Below are 17458 nucleotides of genomic sequence, written 5' to 3' on the forward strand. Positions count from 1 at the left end.
CCTCAGCTCTTCAGCTCAAGGTGAGCGCTCTACCACTTGAGCTACAGTGCCACTTCCGGTTTTCTGGTGGTTTATTGGAGATAGGAGTCTCATGGTCTCTCCTGCCCGGTCTGGCTTTGAACCGCGATCCTCAGATCTCAGCCTCCTGAGTAGCTAGGATTACCAGAGTGAGCCACCAGCGCCCGGCCTCTGCTAGGATTTTGTTAAAAATATTTCCTATTCCTATAGCTTCCTTCTCTTGGCCCTCTTCAATACTGTTATCCTTAAATTAGGTCTTCTGATTGTGTCTTACAGCTCTTGTAGGGATGGATAGATATATTTGTTTCTTTGATTTGTTTTGAATAATTGTCTATTCTTTCTTTATACAGTCTCAACTATCTTCAATTCCAGAGATTCTTTGTTCTGCATAATCTAATTTCCTGTCAAGACTTTGTACTTTGGTTTTTATTTCTAATTGTTCAGGTTTTGGTGGGTTTTTTTGTTTTGTTTTGTTTTTGTGTTTTGTTTTTTTCCAGTCTTGGGGCTTGAACTCAGGGTCTGGGTGCTGTCCCTGAGCTTCTTTTGTTTAAGGCTATCACTCTCCCACTTGAGTCACAGCTCGACTTCTGGCTTTTTCTGTTTATGTAGTACTAAGGAATCAAACCCAGGGCTTCATGCATGTTAGACAAGCACTCTACCTTCCCAGTCCCTAATTGATCATTTTTGATGGTTTCAGTCTCTTTTTTGAAGCTTTGTTTTAGGTCTTGTATAGACTTCTTTACTTCCTTGACTTAATTGGTATCTCTCTCATATCCTTTAGTTGGATTACTATTTTTTCATTGGACTCCCTTTCCTTCTTTTGCAATTCACCTCACTTTCTGTTTGTGGATTCCATAATTTCTCTCATGGTTTAGTCTCATGGTTAGTGGTTAGTTTCATCATGCTAATGCATATCCTCATGCAGGCTTTCTATCTTTTTTAAAAAACATATTTAACAGCAGTGTTTTTGGTATTGTTGTTGCTTTTTGCTCAGTCATGGGGCTTGAACTATCTTCTAGATCTTTTAATGGCTGCTCTATTGCCTGGTTATTTTGTGTTGGGGTTGAGGTTCCTTGATTTGACATTTTTCTTGTGTTTCTATAGTTTGTTCTGCCCATTTGGAAACAAAAGCAAATCCCAAACCACAGCAGAACACAATTTAAAGTAAAAAACCAACTAGGGCCCTATAATTGCACAGAGTTTAAATCATTAATTGGTATTCCCATATTTGTTGCTGGGGGTGGGTGGTGGGATTGTGATGCAGTAAAGGAGATTATATATAGTTGTAGCTAGTGAGAAAGTCTGTTGTTAGGGATAAATCAATCTGAACTAAAAGGATAACAGCATGAGCCAATTAGATAAGAGTCAAAATGAAAACAAATAAAGTCTAACAGACAAACAATTAAGGGTCAACAGAATGAAGTAGAGAGAAGGATCATAAAGGAAAACAAGTTCAAGTGAAATTAAAAGAAATAGAAATGATATAAGGAAAAAGGAACAAATAAGAATAGAGGAGTAAAGGAAAAGAACAGAAGAAAAAATGACAAAATTAAAACATTTTTTTTAATTTAAAAACTACAAAAAATAGAAATAAAATGAAGGAAGTGGCGCTGTAGCTCAAGTGGTAGAGCGCTCGCCTTGAGTTGAAGAGCTGAGGGACAACGCCCAGGCCCAGAGTTCAAGCCCCACGACCGACAAAAAAAAAAAAAGAAATAAAATGAAAACTTAAGCCGGGCCCTGGTGGCTCACGCCTGTAATCCTAGCTACTCAGGAGGCTGAGATCTGAGGATCGCGGTTCAAAGCCAGCCCGGGCAAGAGAGACCATGAGACTCCTATCTCCAATAAACCACCAGAAAACCGGAAGTGGCGCTGTAGCTCAAGTGGTAGAGCGCTCACCTTGAGCTGAAGAGCTGAGGGACAGCTCCCAAGCCCAGAGTTCAAGCCCCACGACCGACCAAAAAAAAAAAAGAAAACTTAAATCCTCAAAAAAAAATAGAGAAATGGAAAATTGAGCAATGAAAAATAGAGCCAGAATTAAGTATGCACATAACTAAGAAAGAGGAGGCCTAGTTGTCACCGTAGACTGTATATCTAAGACTAAACAGAACAGTAAGAAAAAAAAGAACAGAAAAGAAAAAAAGAAAACCTAAGAAGAAGATCAACAACAAAAAATAGGTTCTCCAATTTGTTTGGGGGACTTTGTTTCTTAGTGGAGTCTCTGTTTTCCTTGCCATGTTCTGCAGCTGTCTTTGTAGCCAAGCTGTAGGCAACCCTGAGGGGTGGGGGAGGGAGTTCCTTATTTCACCGGTAGGAGGCATCTTGGGTTTGGCATAGTTGGATTCAGAAGCCTTCTTCATATGTGGCTGTTACTTAGATTCCCCTATTCAGGCCTGACTGAACCTTACTTATAACTCAAATGAATTCTCGAATCAGTTTGTTTGAATGGCCAGGATAAAGTTCTGCATATCTTGCATGTCTTCTCCCAAACTTGCTTAGGCTTAGTGGGTGGGGGGAGTGGCTTTGTGTGTTAAAATAGGTAGGAGTTGCTTGTTATCTGCCACCTAGAATCTCTGCAGAGTGCTTGGGTGTGGGTGGAACTGTATCTGAAATCAGTAGCCTTCCCTAGTATGTGGGGACTATTCAAGATCCTAATCTTAGCCCATTCTGTAATCGTCATCAGTTTTTACACCCTGTCCAGTTTTTTTTTTTTCCCCTAGAGACTTTTGTTCTTGAAATTCCAAGGTGTTGAGCTGAGCTGCAATATATCTGGAATGCCAACCTTGTCCTTGCTCACTGCTGAGGGGCGGCTATGCCTCTCCTGGGCGGGGCTTCCTCTCCCTGGGCGGGGCTTCCTCTCCCTGGGCGGGGCTTCCTCTCCCTGGACTGGCCTTTCATTTGCCTCCAGAGAGGTAGTGCAAGGGTATCCTTTGCCCTTTTCAAAAATGGCACCGATTTCCTGGCAAGTGTTTTTGGCCAGGTACTCGGGCAGGCTCTTTGTCACTTTGAAAAATGGCATTCTTCTCTGCTAAGGGGAGGGGATCCCTTCCAGATGTTGTTCTCTGGGTACTCACACTTTCCCTTGGTGTTTCAGACTGTCCCAATGTGATGGGTTGTCTCTGCATGATACTCTGTGGCCAGCTGGGCTGTAGTCTCCCATTCATGGTCTTTAAATTTGCACTGAAAGTATGGGAAAGCTCGCAGGCTCAGCAGCCACTGCCACTGCTGCTGCCACTGCTACTGCCAGTAGGTGCTTAATTTTGTCATCTTATGCAGACAGTTTGTAATTTTGTCCTTTGGTCACTATCTCTGTGTACTTACAGCTTACTTGGTGTGACTCTGGATGTGAAAAGCCTGATGGGACCCTGAAACTCTTCTTTGGAACAAGCTTAATTGGTTCCCTTCTCTTTCCACCATATTCTCCAGACTGCCCTCCTCATCTATTTTCAAAGTTCTTGTGTCTCCTCCAGGCTTTTCAGGAATGACTTCTCACTTTGGTCTCTGGTTCCTAGGTGGTTCATTTTGCTGTCTGTACCCTTTGCCTTGGGCACCTCCTTGTGGATAAACTCATTTGGTCCCATCTGTCTTCTAAACATTCTTTCCCTTTGAGAAATTGTCTTTGTGTTATCTCTGAGTTTTGATACTGTTCTATCAGTTTCTCAAGTTCATTCTGTAATTCACCTTCCAGTTTAGCCCTCATGTTCACTCTAATTGGATTCTTCCATGCTTGAGGCTATTCCTTTGTTCTTTTGACTGCTTTGACTGGGTGCAGTTTAGTATCTTTGCTTTCCCAGCAACACCTTTGTCGAATCATTTGGCTGTGTGCCCTGTGCTCCATCTGAATGATGTTTTCCATTTCAGCTTTCAGGCATGCTTGTGTGGCCTGTACTCTCAGGTAGTGTCTGTCTTCCACTGGCTGCCTCAGTGTTTCCTCTGGCTGCACTTGCCCTGGATCTTTCTGGGAATTGGTAACTGGGGTTTATGGGCCTCCCTTTCTTTTCTGTTGGTGGCAGCTGGGTATTGCACCTTTGACTGTCTCCCCTTTTCCTCTTCACGATTCTCCTGATTCTCCTGAATTGTACTGTGGATGTGTCCCACAGTGGGTTTGTTTACACCTTTTACAAGTATTTCTTTGTTAACCTGGTGCACTTGGATTTTTCTCTCCTGCTGGCCCGACTTCCTTAATGCCAGGACAAGTCTTTGCCCTGAAACTGGGTTCAGGTTTTGGGGTGTTTCTGGCTGTGGGCGTGCATGCGATTGTCCTACACAGCTGCTGAGGTGGCCCCTGGCGTGCAAGTGTCCATCTGGAGATGGAAACAGTTTACTCAACGTGAACTCGGCAGAGCTGGGGCAGGGTTCAGGGGTGTGATGGTGAGGGAAAGCAGGCTGCGGAAGATCTTGCAGTGCCCCTGCTTCTTGCCTGCTATCAGAGGAATTGACCCCAGTAACTGCAAGAGAGCAGGTGTTTGCCTTGGCCAAGTCCTTCCTGTGTAATTTTGCCTTCTCAGCTGCCAGTTTGGCCAAGGCAGCGTTTTGTTTAATGCGCCGGCCATGGATGGTTTGGGTGCTCACGGCGGGTTGTGGGGTGTCGGAGTTCTTCATGGTGGGCTGGTGCAGTTTTGTATCTGCCCATTTGAAATTGGCCCCGGCAGTGTGGACTGCCGCCAGGGGGCTTCCCACTAGATGGACGGTGTAGGAAGGCACTGGGGTAGATGTAGGGCTGGGGAGTTGAACTTCCCGGGCTTTGTGCTTGGCCAGGGGAGCATGACCTCCTCCCTGGCCCCCCAGCTTTAGGGGGCTGAGTGTGGTGACCGCACTGTTGGTGACCGTGCGTTCTGTCCTGTCCTGGGCTGGCAGATTGGCCCTGGCAGGCAGGAGTTTAGGGGTGGGACGATCTCCTCCCTGACGCTCCTTGAGGAGACGTTGAATTGCGGGGGTCATGGAGATGGTGCGGTCCTGGCCCCAGTTGACTTCCTCTTTGGGAATACCCCCAGCAGGTCATCGGCTGAGGGCTCTCCCTTTGTGGGGCCTCTCAGGGGCTTGCACAGATTGGGTGATAACTGGGAAGATTGTGTTCTGATCTGACCTCTCCTCAATGATGGGCCAAGGCCCGACGAAGCATGGCCTGGTCACCCAGCCCTGGGCCCTCCGCGGGTGGATGGCGCGGGAAGGGCCTTTCTTGATGGTGTTGTAGGGGACCCAGCCCAGGCTTAACTCCTCGACCTCGGTAGTGGACGCAGCTCCGGGCGGTGATCTTCGGAGGCCTCCCCACTCCACTATCTCGGAAGAGGACTGATTTGCACTGCTGGTGGAACTGGAGGCCCTGGGCAGTTGCACCTCCATGGCAGTGCCAGGGACCCCACGAGATGGAGGTCGGGGGTCCCCGCCCTCCATGATCCCGGGGCCCTTGCTGGTCACTGAGGAGGGCCTGCGCAGTCGGGCCTCCTCCTGAGTCGTGGGGGGCCTACCAGAAGATGGTGGTCTGGTGGCCCTGCCCTCCACTAGGGAGCCGATGGAAAAATGCTCCCTGTGGGTAGAACCCTTGGAGGAGGCCGCGCGCAGGGTCCCCTCCTCCGCCGTGGAGGCGGGCCCAGCGGGGGGTGGCCTGGTGGCCTGGCCTTCGGCTCTGCGGGCACTGGGCTCACGCATGCTCCTGGTGGCACTGGAGTGGCGCTTGCCTTGCCCTTTGGGCCCCATCGCCCTGGCCCCCGCGGGGACCCGGGACTTGCTCTTCCTGAGCCTCGGTGTGGTGTCCGCGGTGGTAGGCGTTGGCTTTCTGGATGGAAAAGTGCCTTCTAACTCTGTACAATACTCACAATCCGCAGCTGTAAGATCCTAGGTATACGAGCGCTGGCACGTGCCTTCACTCTCTTGCTAGGAGAATTCTGTGAACAATGGGAAGTGGGTCCAGGGAAGTCTCTCTATTCCCCAGTAGTCTCTAACGTGCTGTGGGCGTGGCTGCAGGAAATGGTTGGTGGCCCTGACTGGGGCTGAGCCACATGCCCCTTGCCTGTCTTCCTTCTTTTTCCTGTACTTCTCTGTTGCTCTCAGAAATGGCTTCATCTGCGGAAATCACCTGTCCACAGGTACCTTACCAGGCATAGTCGTAATAGCTTGCACAAAAAAGGTTGTCTGTTGGTAGGATGCCAGAACAATAACACTGCCCCTTCAAAAACAAACAAACCAGAAAGAAACTGGAGGGAGTTGTAGGTTACATGCTCTTGGCCTCTGAGGGTCTTGTCATGAACTCCTATCCCTTGAAATGCTTCCTGTCCTAGCCTGGGTCGATTAAGGCTGTCTACTACACCCTCAATACAGAAGAATGACACTCATAAAGACACATTGTGTATTTCAAAAGACATGTTAAATTGAAAGTCCAGAGACAACTATTTATGAATAATAGTGCACCTCTGATTTAGTTTTGTTTTCTTACAACCTCTTTATGGAGCTCTACTTGAAATATATAAGCTTTAGACATTAATGTGTATCATTTGGTAAGCTTTGAATGTCCATTTATAAAAGTGCTACTGTGATCATGAAAATTATATTTCCATCACCTCCAAAAGTTTGTTTATTTTTGCTTTTCAGGTAGAATCTTGCATTTCCCCAGGGCTGGCCTGGACTATAGTCCTCCTGCTTACATCTTCCCACATAGTTGAGGTGATACATACCACTACACACACTGAGTTTTAGCTGTTTTTCCAATAACTTCTTGACTAGATTTGCCTTGAACCACATTCCTCTGATATTTACCTCTCAAACAAGTAGGGTCACAGGTATGAGCCACTGTGGTCCTATCTCCAATCCTAGGGTACTATTGAACTTCTACTTTTCATTGTAGATTTGTTTATAAATTGTAAAAGTATTTATATATTCTACTTTTATTTTCCTTTCTCTTGGCTCTTTTCTTCAGAACAATGATTTTGAAAGGCAATAATAATGCTTCAAATAGTCATAGTTTGTTCTATGATTGCATAGTAACAACCTACTTCAAAGAAGTGCTTTACTTTATTTCTGTTAGAGTTTGGGATATTTGGATTATTTCAAGTGAGAGCCTATTAGAAAAAAAGCTGTTGTATACATTTGTTGAAACATATATATTTTATGTGAAAAGATGCTCTTATTTATTGTCATGAATATTCATTCTTGCTGTTTAAATTCATAATATCAATATCTGAAGTGACTGCAATTGAAAACTATCTTCCTTAGCCAAAAATCAGTGATGCATGTCTGTAGTTCTAGCCACTCAGGAGGTAGAGATCTAGAGGTTGGCAGTTTGAGGCCAGCCCAGGCCTGAAAGTTTCCTTGAGTCCACCTCCAAAAACAAGACAAGGGTGTGGTTCAAGTGGTAGGTCAGCAGCTGAGCAAATGCAAAAGGCCTGAGTTCACCATTCCCAAATCTGAAAAAAGAAAAACATATCCCTTGGGCTGGGAAGGTGGCTTAGTGGTAGAGTGCTTGCCTTGCATGCATGAGTCCCTGGTTTCAATTCCTCAGCACCACGTAAGCAGAAAAATCCAGAAGTGGCACTGTGGCTCAAGTGCTAGAGCACTAGCCTTGAACCTTGAGCTGAGGGACAGTGCCCAGGCCAACTGACAAAAAAAAAAAATCCCTTTGCTATATGCAGATAGTATTGTTTTACTGAAAAGTTAACTCATATAAAAGAATATACATGTAAAGAAATTTACTAAGAAATCTATGAATATTCATAGAAGTTAACTAAATTTCAATAAGGGAGTGGTTAGTAGATCAATAAGACCGATAAGGACAGAGAACTAACTGATCATTTTTCCTTAAATTGCTACTCATTTTTAAAAGATAGTCATAATACTTATAAAAATGATTGCACAAATACTAGAAGCTTTGAAACTACTGCAAAATAGAAGAGAGAAACATTAGAATTTACTGTCACAGGCAGGAACTTTTTGAAAAGTCCCAGGAACACAGCAAATAGGAAAGAACTCATAACCTAACTTATGCAATTATAGCCCTTTGTACAATTCCTTAAAAATAACAATAAAAATTAAAAAATGGCAATTTAGGGCTGGGAAGGTGGCTCAGTGGTAGAGTGCTTGCCTTGCATGCATGAGGCCCTGAGTTCGATTCCTCAGCACCACATAAGCAGAAAAAGCTGGAAGTGGTGCTGTGGCTCAAGTGGTAGAGCACTAGCCTTGGGCTGAAGAGCTGAGGGACAGTGCCCAGGCCCAGAGTTCAGGCACCATGACTGGCAAAAAAAAAAAAAAAAAAATGGCGATTTAAAAAGGGCTGGATTAGAGAACTAGAAATGTCCGAAAATATAAATAGTAGTTTATCAGGGATATGAGTAGTGAGATAGATGATCACCAATTTAAACTCTCACTCTCTCTGTCTCTCAAGATTTGAATTCATAGCCTTGACCTTATTCAGTAGGCACTGCTGAGCCATCTCCAGCCCTGGTGTTTGGTCAGTGTGTGTGTGTGTGTGTGTGTGTGTGTGTGTCCAGTCCTGAAGCGCCTGGGCATCATCACTAAGGTTCTTTTGCCCAAGACTAGCACTCTACCACTTTGGCCACTGCGCCACTTCCAGCTTTTTTTTGTTGTTGTTTATGGGGTACTAAGGAATAGAACCCAGGGTTTCATGATCCTTAGTTAAGCACTCTAGCGCTATGCCACATCCCTAGCCCCTGCTCATTATTTTTGAGATAGGGTCTCCATTCCTGCTTAGACTTCCTGGGTAGTTATGGTAACAGGTTTGCCACTCCATCCAGCTCTTAGTTGAGAAGGATCACATACTTTTCTCTGCCCAGGCTGGTTTTGGAACAGTGATCCCAACAATCTCAGACTCATAAGTTGCAAGGATTAAAGAAGTGAGCCACCGTTGCTCAGTTCTTTTATCCTCCGGTCATGGGGCCTGAACTCTGGGCCTGGGCGCTCTACCACTTGAGCCACAGCGCCACTTCGGGCTTTTTTTTTGTTTGCTTATGTGGTGCTGAGAAATCAAACCCAGGGCCTCATGCATGCAAGGCAAGCGCTCTACCACTGAGCCACCTTCCCAGCCCCTGCACTTCTCTCTTTCTTGGGGCTTTTCATCACATTAGTTCCTACCAAAAAAAGGCAGGGGAATTAAAAACGACATCTTTAGCTGTTAGATGGCAGATATGCTAGAAAGTTCAGATTGGTATATTTTCTTTCATGTTCCCACGGTGCTTGTCTACTATAATGCATTCTTAAGAGTTTCGACATTATGACACTAGTGTTACTTATCACATAAAATATGCCACGCATTCAATTACTGCTATTGCCCACATATATACCTAAGAGCAATCTTTAATCTTCTGCCCTGGGACCCCCACCATTCTGTACACTTCAGAAACAAAATCTCTTTTTCCTCCTCTAGGGACAGAATTCCAAAGAAGCATAAGGAAAACAGGTATACTCTTGGGTTAAGAATCCATGTCTTCCCATAAAAAGTTCTGATGGGCTGTAATTCGGAGGTACTCATTTTCTCTTGGTAAGTACAAGCTTGGGAGCGCCTCCTTGAGCTCACTCAGTCCCACCGACCCCTCTTCCTGCAGCTCGACCGTAAGCCCCTCTAGCCCCGCCCCTGTCGCTGTTTCCTGACGTCACTGCGTGCGCCGCGCCACGCCACGCCGCGCCCTATGTCAGAGGCAGCGACCATTGTTCTGCCAGTCGCACCTGCGTGCGGCTCTGGAGTCTTGGTGCAACTTTGCCCCTCTCTAAATCCTGGTACCTTCTTACGGGCGGGAGAGGGGACCGGTCACAGGTTCTGGGCCCCTGAGGCCTTGGGTACGGGCCGCCATGAGTAAGCGGAAGGCGCCTCAGGAGACGCTTAACGGGGGCATCACCGACATGCTCATGGGTTAGTGCCGGTCCCAGCCCTTTAGCCTATCCCTATCCTTCCTTTCCTCTTACCTTCCTCCCTTCCTTTCCTCCTGTCCCCTGCCCGTACCCTTGCGCTTCCCCTGCCGCGCTGCCCTGTGGGTGGGGCCCGCTATAGGCAGCAGGTATTCCTCCCCGGGGTCGCCTGTCAGCGCCCGTGCTGCGTGTGCAGCCTTGAAATCTGGCCAGTGGAGAAACGGGTGATCTTCGACCTGAGAAGTTGCCAGTCTTCGTCGAGGGAACCCAGCTTTCCTGTGTTTACTCGCCACTCCTCTTCACTGGAATCTCTCTGCCTTTTCAGAACTTGCAAACTTTGAGAAGAACGTGAGCCAGGCCATCCACAAATACAATGCGTACAGGTGAGACAGCGGCGTACTGGTAGCATGGCTCAGAGGTGCCCTCGTTTCGTGTGGCATTTAACAGGGCTGGGAGAACAGTGGGTATTTGGACCATCTGAAGTAAGGGGAGGGGTGAGAACAACAAAAGACAGGTTGTACCTTACCTTAATATTTGTTAGAATTTTGGCAGTGCTCCCCATAGGATCGATTCAGATAAAGTCTCAATTCTTATTGAAAATAGATACAGCATAATACATGTTTTTCCGCCACCATATGTGAATATCTGGAGATGCAATGTGATTTTAAACCAGTGGAAGAGGTCTGAACTGTAAAACAGGTATGGTTGGAGGAATCACTTCTGACAGTCTGGTTGGTCGGTGACTGATGTCACCTTTACTGGGAACCTCACCAGCGGCTGTCCCCTAGCTATTATTACCACACCCATTGCTGTGCTGCTGCTCTTTAGCTTATAAACATGTCCAAGTACTTCAGCAGCTTCTTTTGTTGGTTTTTGTTTGTTTTGTCCTGGTACTGAGGCCACTGGGGTTTGAATTCAGGGCATGGGCATTATCCCTGAATTTTTTTTCATTCAAGGCTGTAGCTCTACCACTTGAACTACACAGCCATGTCTGGATTTTCGATGGTTAATTGGAAATAAGTCTCATAGACTTTCTTGAGTAGGCTGGCTTTGAAACTCAGTCTTCACGTCTCAGCCTCCTGAGTAGTTAAGATTACAGGTGTGAGGCACCGATGCCCATCTAGTACCTCAACTCTTAATGTAAAAACAAATGTTGGCTTCACACTAGGCAACACCTTCTTTTCTCATGTTACAACTAGTCTTCTTGAATAGTTTGTGTTTTATGCCTATACTTTATCTGTAGTCACTTCTTATGCAGTATAATTTTCATCCTACATTCCTGTGAAATGCTTGCATCTACATCTCACCTTGTTGGACTCTTAGTGGTATTCACTGCTGGCTCATACATTGAAAGTATTTCCCTTGGTTTCCATGATGGCACTTCTGTCTATTTTTTTCATGTCTTTATCTGTCTTAACTTTTAATATTAGTTTCCAGAGGTCTGCCTTAACTTCTCTTTGTTTGTTGGTCGTGGGGTTTGAGCTGTCCCTCAGCTCTTCAGCTCTAGCCTAATGCTGTGCCACTTGAGCCACAGCATCACTTCCAGTTTTCTGGTGGTTAATAAGAGTCTCACTGACTTTTCTGCCCGGGCTGGCTTTGAACCGTGATCCTCAGATCTCAGCTCTTGAGTAGCTAGGATTACAGGCGTGAGCCACTGGCACCCAGCTTAAAGTTCTCTTATCTCATTCTCATACTTCTTTCTTGGCTTTGAATACCTCTTGTGTCATTGACTCCAAAGCTGTGTTTTCCTCCAGATTTTTCCCTTCCCCACTCAGTGTATTTTAAACTGAATTCCCTAACCGTACTATGACCCGTATGTTGGTGATCTAGTTATCATAATCTATTCAGGTCACAGCATTCTTAAGTGGAAAGTAGGTCTTCCCCTGCTTGTTACTCCCCAGCCAATACACTTTCTCTCTCTGTCTCTCTTCTCTCTCTTCTCCTCTCTCCTCTCTCTTCGGTGCTAGAACTGTGGTTAGAACTTAGGGCCTAGCCACTATCCCTGACCTTTTGTACTCAAGACTTTACCATTTGAGCCACAGCTCCACTTCTGGCTTTTTGATGACTAATTGGAGATAAGCGTCTCCTGGACTTTACTGTCTGGGCTGGCTATGAACCATGAACCTCAAATCTCAGTCTCCTAAATAGCTAGAATTACAGCAGGCTCATATTTCTCTTGATTGTGGCCAAAAATTAGTTATATAATCTTGCCGTACTTCCATTGCAAATAAGTACTTTGGCCTTTTATGATCTTCCTTTTCTGCCTTTATCCTTCAGTGCCAATTATCTGGATCTACTTGCCTTTCCTGAAAGGTGAGCTTTTCTTGGCCTGCTTTGCCTACAAATAGGTCCAGTCATATGCTAACAGAGAAGTTGAAATCTGAATCTAAAAGTTTATATACATTAGAATAGAAAAAAATCCAAGGTTTCAAAGATTACCAAATATTGATATTAGATAATAGTTAATGTTAATATTATTAATAGTAATGTTTTCGCCCACTGTTACACATCATTAACATCATTATTTTCCTTGTGAAGGACATATATTAAATTGTACATAGTAAGAAAGTGTTAGTCTGACACTTTCATACATGCATATGATATACTTTGATTATGTTTACCCCCTCTATTCCTTTTTTTGGGGGGGGGTCTGGTCATGGGGCCTGAACTCTGGGCCTGGGTGCTGTCCCTCAGCTCTTCAGCTCAAGGCTAGCACTCTACCACTTGAGCCACAATGCCACTTTCCAGCTTTTTTCTTTTTGCTTATGTGGTGCTGAGGAATCGAACCCAGGGCCTCATGCATGCAAGGCAAACACTCTACCACTGAGCCACCTTCCCAGCCCCCCTCTATTACTTTTTATAAACTTTTCTTTTAAAAATATTTTTATTGCCAGGCACCGGTGGCTCATGCCTGTAATCCTACCTTCTCAGGAGGCTGAGATCTGAGGATCTCGGTTCAATGTTAGCCCTGGCAGAAAGTCTGTGAGACTCTTATCTCCAATTAACAACTGGAAAACTGGAAGTGGCAGTGTGGCTCTAGTGCTAATAGTGCTAACCTTGAGCTGAAGACAATTGAGGGACAGCGCCTAGGCCAAGAGTTCAAGCCCCACGACTGACAAAAAAAAAAATATATATATATATATGTTTTTTATTGTTATTATAAAGGTGATTTACAGCTGGGTTACAGTTAGATAAGTCAGGTAAAGAGTACATTTCTTTTTGGACAGTGTCATCCTTTCCCTCACAAACTTTTCCTTTTTTACATCAGTTCTAAACTATGCTTAACATTGAAGTTAGATAGGGTTCAATCATTGAGTGCCCGGAGTTTATCTCATAGATTCCTGAGCTGGATATGTGTGGAGGTAGGCAAGAGTAACAGATCAGTTTTTGATACTGGACTAACAACATGGAAGCAATTGAAAAAACCCTACTTCCTTGTCATGATGAAACCCATAAAAAATGTGCAAAAAAAAAAAAGGTGGCGGGGAACTGAGAAAATGACATTAGGCACTCGTGGCTCACATTTGTAATCCTAGCTACTCAGGAGACTGAGACCTGGAGGATCAAGGTTCAAGCCAGCCCAGGCAGAAAAGTCTGAGGAGACTTCCTTTCTAATTAGCCAGCAAAAATCCAGTCTGGAGGCATGGCTCAAGTAGTAGAGTACTAGCTGTGATAGACTAAGAGCATAAGGCCCTGAGTTCAAACCATAGTGCTAGCATGTGCACACACATGTACATGTGCACTTGCATGTGCACCTCCAGACAAAAACTGTCCATAGTATGAGACTGCCTTTAGTATGAGATAAATTGTGAATTTTGTGGTGGCATCTTTGTTTGAAAGAATTATGAGGGTTAGGCTGGGTGCTAGTGGCTCAAGCCTGTAATCCTAGCTACTCAAGAGGTTGAGATCTGAGGATCATGGTTCAAAGCCAGCTGGGGCAGGAAAGTCTGTGAGACTCTTATCTCTAATTAACCACCAGAAAACAGGAAGTGCAGCTGTGGCTCAAATGGAGAGTACTAGCCTTGAGCTGAAGAGCTGAGGGACAGCACTCAGGCCCAGAGTTCAAGCCCCATGACCAAGGCTTGAAGTCTTTTTTTTTTGTCGGTCATGGGGCTTGAACTCTGGGCCTGGGCAGTTTCCCTCAGCTCTTCAGCTCAAGGCTAGTGCTCTACCACTTGAACTACAGCGCCACTTCTGGTTTTCTGGTGGTTTATTGGAGATAGGAGTCTCACAGTCTTTCCTGGGCTGGCTTTGAACCACCATCCTCAGATCTCAGCCTGGATTACAGGTGTGAGCTACTGGCACCTGGCAGGCTTGAAGTCTTAAACGACCATTTGCTTTATAAGGTACAGCCTATGGTTTTCCTCTTTTTTTTTTCTTTCTTAAATTTTTTCTTATTTTATCCTGTTATAAAACTTTAAAGAAAAAAACTCCCAGTGATATTTTCCACTTAATCTCAGAAAAGAAAACTGCTACTATCCTGAATCCCCAAATGTCAGGAACTTCAAGATATTCTTAAAAAGTCAGAGATATATTTGGGGGGCCTGTCAGCTATCGATGTTTTAACTTTGCATGGAACTAGAAAATTAGCTGTTTTGGTGAAAGTAGAATATGGATATTTGCTTGTATGTATGTATGTATGTATGTATATATGTATGTATATTAGTTTAAGAAACAGTAATTAAGGTCTTGATTTTATTTTAATTTTATTTTTATTATTGTCTGGGTAGTTGTACAAAGAAGTTGTTATTTAACAAAGCAGTTTATGAATGCAATACTACTTGATCAGTGCCATCCTGGATTTTTAATTATTTTACTTTTTTATCCTTGCAGAAAAGCAGCATCTGTTATAGCAAAGTACCCACACAAAATCAAGAGTGGAGCAGAAGCTAAGAAATTAGTAAGTTTAGTAGGCATTTTTTTTCTTTTTTGTAGAGATCATATATGTACAGATATATTTCCAAAGCTGCTTAGATTCACATAGGCAGTCCCACTGCTCCTGATTTGTTGGATTAATATTAATGCATTTCAAGCATACTTTTTGAGCTCAAATGTTTTGATTTGAAGAAAGAGTACATTAAAAAATTTTAAATATATGTAATTACAGTAGTGTTTCTCTACATTTTCAAATATACATGTACTCACTCTTCCATTCACCTTTAGTGTGGAGACTTTAGAAGACTTTGGTGTTGTTGGTGTAAGTTTATGTGGTCCCAAGCTATACATCTCATTCCCAAAGAGATCTTAATCTACTGGTAAACATAGGATTAAGCCTCTTTTATATTATGGTAGCTAGCCCCATATTCTGTGAGCACTGTCTGCTAATAGTTCCCAGTTTTCACAAGGTCACATCTCTTGGTAATTTGTAGTAATTTCACTAAGAATATCCTGAGGAGTTCTACCTATTGATAGTCATAGTTTTTTCTCACTAATAGATTAAAAATTCCTCAAAGTAAAGGACTATTGTCTTATTTATTTCTTGTTTAAGATACCAAACTGACATGTACTTAGATTTGTGTTGGTCCTGAAGTTATTGCTTCTTTCTATTCTATTTCTGTTTCACAAAAGTCCTCTGAAATTGCTGTATTCATATTTGATCATTCTTAACTTTTTTCTGAAAGCCTTGAAAGTATGAACCATAGCTACCCTCATGTTTTCACCCTTCAGAATCATAACATTATAAATCTTTTACATCTTAAGCTTGAGTGAGAAATTCCTATATTAATCCTGCCACAGTGTAACTTATAAATTTGCAAAGGTTTTAAGTCCTTTGTGCTATACACAGTTCTCAGCATCATATGTCCCCCTAAATAGGAGGTCTAGCCAACTAAATAATAAGTACATTGGCCTTTAGTTCTCATTCTGAGTTCTGCCTTGGCATTAACCTTGGAAATCACTTTTCCTTTTATTCTTTTCTCCTTTTGTTACCACTAAACTTCTTTTTTAGTAGTATTGCAAATAGCCTGCTTTATATTAGAGCGATTCTTCCTTAAAGCTCAGACTTACTTCATCCTAAATCTAAGCTCATGGTATATCCCTAAAAGTATTATAAAGATATGTTTTGGATTAGATTAGACTTAACATAAAAAATACCATTAATCCTTTTCACTGTTACTTTAAGAACACACGTGCTATTTATTGCGTTGGATAGCTTCTCAATAATTCTAGAAATCTAAAGTCTCCAAAACAAATTATTTGCTTTTTTTCTCTTCAGTGTTTGCTATAGAAAAGAGCTGAGGGTCTAAATTACATGTATGCCAAATTACAGTATGCTATTGAGTAAAATTATTTTAGCATTATTTTCTAATTATCTTTTTATTGTTTAATACATCATCTTGCAATATTTATTTTTATTTTATTATATTGCCCAGTAATTACTTATTTATAATAAGTAAATAAATAAAAAGAAATTCCAAAACCAAAATTTTATATTCCCTTTCTTTCATTATGCAGCTAGTCTGCCTAAACCATATTATGTCACTTGTGTTCACATCATTGTATGATCTGCTGAGTATTTCCCTGCCCTTAATTCTGTGACAATCTGCCTTCCCAAGAGAATGGTAAATGTGGCAGTCTACCATGCACTTAACATAAGTGCTAAAAACGAAGATTTCAGCCTGATGCTAGTTGTGTATTCCTACCTACTTAGCAGGGTGAGATCTGAGGCTCTGAGTTCAGTTAACTTGGGCAGGAAAGTTCATGAGACTTTTTTTGTTGGTCCTGGGGTTTGAATTCAGGGCCTAGTCACTGTCCCTGAGCTTCTGTTGCTCAAGGCTAGCACTCTACCATTTGAGCCATAGCACCACTTCTGGGTTTTTCTGATAATGTGGTATTGAGGACTCAAACCCAGGGCTTCATGCATGCTAGGTACTCTACCACTAAGCCACATTCCCAGTCCCATTAGACTCTTATTTTCAATAAACTACTAAAAAGCTGAAAGTAGATCTTTAGCTCAAGTGGTAGAGTGCTAGCCTTGAGGAAAAGAAGCCCAGGTACTGTGTCTGTGCCCAGCACCTAAAAAAAGAAAGATTTTAGATTTATTGCAAGACAACATGTCTTTAGCAGGAGTGAGTAATAGCAGGGGAAAATAAATCAAGCATCTGCATTAGTCAAGATAAAAAAAACATAAGATATAGCTCGTGGTGAGCAGTAGTAATGTATACAACACTGGTTTTATGACAGTTATGTAGCCTACTCCATGTGGTTTCAAGTTATGGATTTTTAGACCTGCTGGACATAAAGGTAAATTTGAACAATATTTAAAATACTGAACTCTGTATCTTGAACATTCAGTTTTTCCTCAACAGCTTTCTCCTTGGAACTCTCTCTGTCTCTCTGTCTCCGTCTCCATCTCCATCTCCATCTCAATAGATAGATAGATAGATAGATAGATAGATAGATAGATAGATAGATAGATAGATCGGCTCTATAGGAAATAGAAGCTTAAGCATTTTTCTTTCTTCTTCTTTTCTTTTCTTTTTTTTTTTTTTTGGGTCCAGTTGTGGGGCCTGAACTCTGGGCCTGGGTGCTGTAGCCCAAGGCTAGCGCTCTACCACTTGAGCCACAGCACCACTTCGGCTTTTTTCTTTTT

The 17458-nt window shown here is 43.2% G+C and overlaps 2 protein-coding genes across 2 annotated transcripts in view; both read left to right on the top strand.

The window, feature by feature from the left end:
* Ikbkb (inhibitor of kappa light polypeptide gene enhancer in B-cells, kinase beta) overlaps nucleotides 1-8491 on the top strand; it is a 75586-nt gene extending 67095 nt beyond the window's left edge. The window contains exon 21 of the mRNA XM_013024398.1: nucleotides 8461-8491. The gene's annotated coding sequence lies outside the window, so the exon portion shown is untranslated. The remainder of the gene's footprint in view (nucleotides 1-8460) is intronic.
* A 1174-nt stretch (nucleotides 8492-9665) lies between these two features.
* Polb (polymerase (DNA directed), beta) overlaps nucleotides 9666-17458 on the top strand; it is a 41053-nt gene continuing 33260 nt past the window's right edge. Inside the window, 3 exon segments of the mRNA XM_013024595.1 lie at nucleotides 9666-9871; nucleotides 10193-10250; nucleotides 14701-14767. Of these exon segments, the coding sequence (XP_012880049.1) occupies nucleotides 9811-9871; nucleotides 10193-10250; nucleotides 14701-14767 (186 nt within the window). The 5' untranslated portion in view covers nucleotides 9666-9810.

This window comes from Dipodomys ordii, unplaced genomic scaffold (assembly GCF_000151885.1).
Source record: "Dipodomys ordii isolate 6190 unplaced genomic scaffold, Dord_2.0 Scaffold4, whole genome shotgun sequence".
Taxonomy (NCBI): Eukaryota; Metazoa; Chordata; class Mammalia; order Rodentia; family Heteromyidae; genus Dipodomys; species Dipodomys ordii.